Source organism: Carcharodon carcharias, chromosome 14, assembly GCF_017639515.1.
Source record: "Carcharodon carcharias isolate sCarCar2 chromosome 14, sCarCar2.pri, whole genome shotgun sequence".
NCBI classification, from domain to species: Eukaryota; Metazoa; Chordata; class Chondrichthyes; order Lamniformes; family Lamnidae; genus Carcharodon; species Carcharodon carcharias.
In genome coordinates, this window is record NC_054480.1 from 6,737,404 (window position 1) to 6,743,403 (window position 6,000).

At 44.3% G+C, this 6,000-nt stretch overlaps 1 protein-coding gene across 1 annotated transcript in view; it reads left to right on the forward strand.

Moving 5' to 3' along the window:
* The window catches only part of LOC121287005 (potassium channel subfamily K member 9-like), an 89,370-nt gene extending 84,175 nt beyond the window's left edge, over window positions 1-5,195 (forward strand). Inside the window, exon 2 of the mRNA XM_041204422.1 lies at window positions 4,288-5,195. Within this exon, the coding sequence (XP_041060356.1) occupies window positions 4,288-5,195 (908 nt within the window). The remainder of the gene's footprint in view (window positions 1-4,287) is intronic.
* The last annotated feature ends 805 nt before the right edge of the window (window positions 5,196-6,000 follow it).

Below are 6,000 nucleotides of genomic sequence, written 5' to 3' on the forward strand. Positions count from 1 at the left end.
TGGAATTCACTACCTCAGGGTGCAGTGGATACCGGGACGCTGAATAAATTTAAGGAGGAGATAGACAGATTTTTAATTAGTAACGGGTTGAAAGGTTATGGGGAGAGGGCGGGAAATTGGAATTGAGGCCGAAATGAGAACAGCCATGATCGTATTGAATGGTGGGGCAGGTTTGAGGGGCTGAATTGTCCACTCCTGCTCCTAGTTCTTATGTTCTTATGTTACAATTGTGGTTGTTGAAGGTCAGTCATCTCAGCTCCAGGACATCACTGCAGGAGTTCTTCAGGGTAGTGTCCTCGGCCCAGCCATCTTCAGCTGCTTCATCAATGACCTTCCTTCCATCATAAGGTCAGAAGTGGGGATGTTCGCTGATGATTGCTCAATATTCAGCACCATTCACGACTCCTCTGGCATTGGAGCAGTCCATGTGCAAATGTAGCAAGACCTGGACAATATCCAGGCTTGGGCTGACAAGTGGCAAGTAACATTCATACCACACAAGTGCCAGGCACTGACCATCTCCAACAAAAGAGAATCTAACCATCACCCCTTGACATTCAATGGCATTACCATCACTGAATCCCCCACTATCAACATCCTGGGGGTTACCATTGACCAGAAACTGAACTAGTTCATTGGCTGGACTGAACTGGACTAGCCATATAAATACTATGGCTACAAGAGTTGGTCAGATGCTGAGAATCATGTGACAAGTAACTCACCTCCTGACTCCCCAAAGCCTGTCCACCGTCTACAAGGCACAAGTTAGGAGTGTGATAGAATACTCCCCACTTGCCTGGATGACAACACTCAAGAAGCTCGGCACCGTCCCGGACAAAGCAGCCCACTTGATTGGCACCCCATCCACTAACATTCACTCCCTGCACCACCAATGCACAGTAGCAGCAGTGTGTACCATCTACAAGATGCACTGCAGAAATTCACCTTAGACAGCACCTTCCAAACCCACAACCACCACCACCTAGAAGGACAAGGACAGCAGATAGATGGGAACACCACCACCTGGAAGTTCCCCTCCAAGCCACTCACCATCCTGACTTGAAAATATATCGCTATTCCTTCACTGTCACTGGGTCAAAATCCTGGAACTCCCTCCCTACCAACACACCCTGTGTTCCCAGGATGGCTTTAATGGATGTTTGTCAGGAGTGGAACTGAGACACAGACGAGTATTAGAAAGTTATGAGCATGCAAAAACCTCAGACAGGAAAAGACCAACTCATCCATTAAAACTGTTCCCATACAGTCACGACCCAGACACTTGCTACCTACTCCCAATTCCTGGGTCAGTGTCTCTGCTCCATCTCAGCCAGTGAGCTAGTATGGGGTCTACAATTGGTTTCACTACCTTGGGACACCACATGGACTGCAGCAGTTCAAGAAGGCAGCACACCACCACCTCCTTTATGGTAACTAAAGATGGGCAATAAATGCTGGCCCAGCCTGCGAAACCCACATCCCATGAATGAATTTAAAAAAGGACATCCAGTGGTTGTGAGAAGTGCTACATAAATGCAAATCTTTCTTTTTGTTTTTATATAACAGTACATTTATAACTAGGAGCTCAGATACCTTTCAGAATGTATTTCAGCTACCCACTCATTACTTTGCAGCTGTGATTCAGAGAATAACACTTTTATGATTTCTGAGTCAGAAGGTTATGCATTCAAATCTCACTCTAGATACTTGACTGCACCAGGTTGACAATCTGGCACAGTACCATGGGAGTGCTATACTGTTGGAGGTGCCCTCTTTCTGGTGGAATGTTAAACTGAGAACCAGTGTGCCCTTTCAAGTGGATATAGAAGATCCTGTGGCACTATCTGAAGAAGAGCAGGGCTTTTGCTCACCTTCATGACAATAGTTATCTCCTGACATCCCTAAAACAGATGATCTGGCCATCATCTCATTGCTGTTTGTGGGAGCTTGCTGTGCATAAATTGACTGCTGTGTTTTTGACATTACAACAATGATTACTCTTCAAAAGGATTTAAATGCTTGCTGTGAAGCATTTTAGGATGTCCCGAGGTCATGAACAGGTGATGTGTAAATAAACATTTTTCATTCATTCTGTTACGAATGTTTTATTTTTCAATCAACTGTGCCCCTTGTGATGAAGGGGAGGTGGTGGCATAGTGGTATTGCCAATGGCTGGTATTCCAGAGTAATGCTTTGGGGGGGGACACATATTCAAATCCCACCACAGCAAATGGTGAAATTTGAATTCAATAAAAATGTGGAATTAAAACTCTGATGATGACCATGAAACCATTGCTGAATGTTATAAAAATAAAACCCATCAGGTTCATTAATTCCCTTTAGGGAAGGAAGTCTGTTGTCCTTACTTGGTCTGCCTTATATGTGACTCCAGATCCAGATTCACAGCAATTGTTGACTCTTATCTGCCCTCTGAACAAGGGTATTTAGGGATGGGCAATAAATGCTGGACCAGCCAGTAATGCCCACATCCCATGAATGTATTAAAAAAAACCTAACAGCATCAACCTTTCCAGAATGCGGCATCTAATAGCACAGAGTAAACCCTAGCTCTCAATATTTTTGACTGCAGGCTGTAATTTGTCACCTGCAGAGATTTTTATATCTCTCTTAAATGGTGTGGTAAGTGTTACTAGGATGGCTTTAATGGATGTTTGTCAGGAGTGGAACTGAGACACACTCAAGTGTTAGGAAGTTATAAGCATGCAAAAACTTCAGAGAGGAAAAGATCAACTCATCCATTAAAACCGTTCCCATACAGTCACAACCCAGACACTTGCCTCCTATGCCCAATTCCTGGGTCAAATCTCTGCTCTGTCTCAGCCAGTGAGCTAGTTTGGGGTCTACAATTGGTTTCACTACCTTGGGACAGACTGGAGGGGTTAGGGAAGAGTAAAGTCACCTAAGAAGTGATGGGTGTAAGAGGACAGGGAAATCTTCAGCTGTGATGCATCCCACAGCAGAATAGCCTACAGCCATGATTGTCATGTGTTCCTATGTGAGTAACTGTCACTTGGATATCATAGCAGCTTAGAACAGTTCCTGTCAGAAAGCTTGAAGAAGAGGATGAAGCAACTGAGAGGAAATTGGAAAAAGGAAATTGATTTATATGACAAATGAATAATGTTATGAAACTATGAAGCCTTACACTGTCTCGAGGTGCTTTTCACAATCATTAAACAGAATTTCTGTCTCTAGAGAGTTGTTAAAGCAGACACAACAGTTACAACAGATCTCAACTGTATTATTTTATTCTTGCAGTGGTATTTTTGTTACAATGATCAGTTCAATTACACCCTAAGAGTGTTAAAAATACCCAAATCCACTTCAAATAGCTGTAATAATTTCACAAAATCAGAAAGCAATAGCGAGTAAAGTGTTGGAGCGTCTCTCATAGTAACTCATGGTTACATCAATAGCTATTTTATTCAGCGTTTTCCAAATGAAAAATCTCAATTTGTAAATTAATCTTCCTTTGTGGTAGCACATGCTTTGTGAATTTTCTTCCATCTTGTCGGAGACTGGCTGATAAGGCTCTGTGAGCAGTAATGTTTCATGTGCCAGCCTATATAAGAAAGTTTGGTATGGGGATGAGAGGGGTTGTTCTTAGAGCAGAGAAGATTAAGAGGAGATTTAATAGAGGTATTTAAAATGATGAAGGGCTTAAATGGAGTCAATCAAGACAAACCTTTTACAAAGCTGAAGAATCGATAATGAGTGGGCACAAATTTGAGCTGATTGGCAAAAGGACCACAGAGAAGACGTGAGGATAAGTTATTTTGTGCAGCAAGTGGTTATAGGATTTGGAATTTGAGTGGTGGATACAGATTCTATAGCAAGCTTCAAAGGGGATTGGATAAATACTTGAAGGAGAAAAAGGAGATTCTGGCTCAGAGGCAGGGTTGTTACCCACTGCACCACAGGACATCCTTGGGTCAGTTATGTTCTAACTGAACAGTATAACAGGCTCAAGGGGAGAAATGACCTCCTCCTGTTCTTGTGGTCACCTCCTCACCAAACTCACTCATTGGATAGGGACATGGAGCAAGAATTCTGACTGATTCAAGCCCCCATTAGCTGAGGGGCATCAGGATAACTCTTTGTGAGATCAGCTAACAGTGCATACTGTTTTCTAACCTGAAGATCATTCTGTTTTGTATTGTTTAGAGACAGTACATTAATTAGCTGAACCATTGAAGAAACTGCGGTGTGCACATACTCCACATATTAAATTGTGCTAACAGGTCTTTTCTCTTTGCTCTGATACAGGTTATGGTCACGCAGCTCCAGGCACCAATGCTGGCAAAGCCTTCTGTATGTTTTATGCAGTCTTGGGGATCCCGCTGACTCTAGTGATGTTCCAGAGTCTGGGAGAACGCATGAACACCTTCGTTAGATACCTGCTGAAGAAAATAAAGAAATGCCTGGGAATGAAGAAGACTGAAGTCTCCATGGAGAACATGGTAACTGTTGGCTTCTTCTCGTGCCTGGGCACCCTGTGCATTGGAGCAGCAGCATTCGCACACTTTGAGGATTGGACCTTCTTCCATGCATATTATTACTGCTTTATAACTCTTACCACCATTGGGTTTGGGGACTTTGTGGCTCTACAGAACAATGAAGCACTGCAGAAGAGGCCTCCTTATGTGGCATTCAGTTTCATGTATATTCTCGTTGGACTGACTGTGATCGGAGCCTTCCTGAACCTGGTGGTGTTGAGGTTCCTCACCATGAACTCAGAAGATGAAAAGAGAGATGCGGAGGAGCGTGCTGGGAATAGGGACCACGCAGCTATGACCATCGGAGAGGACATTCAGAGCAGGAGCACTGTATTATTGCCCCTGGAGGAAGGACAAAGTAGGAGTAATCTGATCCCCCTGATGGAGGGGGAGGTGGAGATAAGGCATGAGAGTCTACCAGAACCTGTCTCAGACGTTGGTTCCCTTTGCTCCTGTATGTGCTATAGATCTCAGGACTGTGAAAGTCCCACTGGCTTCCACCATGGCTCCTTCAGCGCCCATACCAACCCAGTTTACTTCAATTCTATCTCCTTCAAGGTGGATGAGATGTCATTGAGTGCACGAGAGAACTTTGTCTTCTCCTCCCCTGGCAGCACCACCTCCCTTGGATACCCCGCCTTCAGCCAGCACCTCCGAACCCGTCGGAGGTCAGTGTGAGCCCACTGCATGTGCACTAGCTGGAGTTTGCTCGGTGGAAACGCTCATTGCATTGGCAGCAGCAGCAGCATGGCAACCAGTGCCAACAAACAAGCATGGCTATTGCACACCAAAGCTCAGTAACAGCTCGTCTGGGCTACTGGGTGAATGGAGAAGCCCTGAGAGAATGGTCAGACCATGTGAAGCCTTCCAAAGATGTCTGGCTCCAGAATTAACCGAGAGTCACAGATGTGAACCTTACTCTTTGTACTTCAAAAACAGGTTAAGACAAACGTTAATGCAGCCAGAATTTGATGGCCTGTTCAGACAACGTGAATCTGGGAATAATCCATTTTTCATTTGGATTTCCCTCAATCTCCAAACCTATCAGTTTGCCTTGCGTGTGATCAGAGCTGATGATTTGGTCTTGCCAACGGGAAGGCTTGAGTCCTCCAGGGTCCGGCACGCACTTTGAACTTGCCACTAGGCTGCATGTTGTAATGTCCAAAGTATTCAATTTCTCAAACATTTCACGGAGGGCTGCTGCAAAATACTGGTCCTCGCAAGCAATCTGCTCTTTGTACGTGACTGTTTGACACAAAGACTCTGAATTTAATGCTGCAACAATAGCAACAACAAAAAAAAACGACAAAATCTAGACACAAGTTTACTTTACATAAGGCTGGACTTCCTGTCAAGACGAAGAGGTGATAGATTCAGCCCTGTGGAGTAATGTTGTTATTAGAATCCTCAAGGGATTTTCCAGGTTGTGCTGTCCCTGAAACAACTCCTAGGGGTGACATGATGCTCTGCTACTGTACAGAGG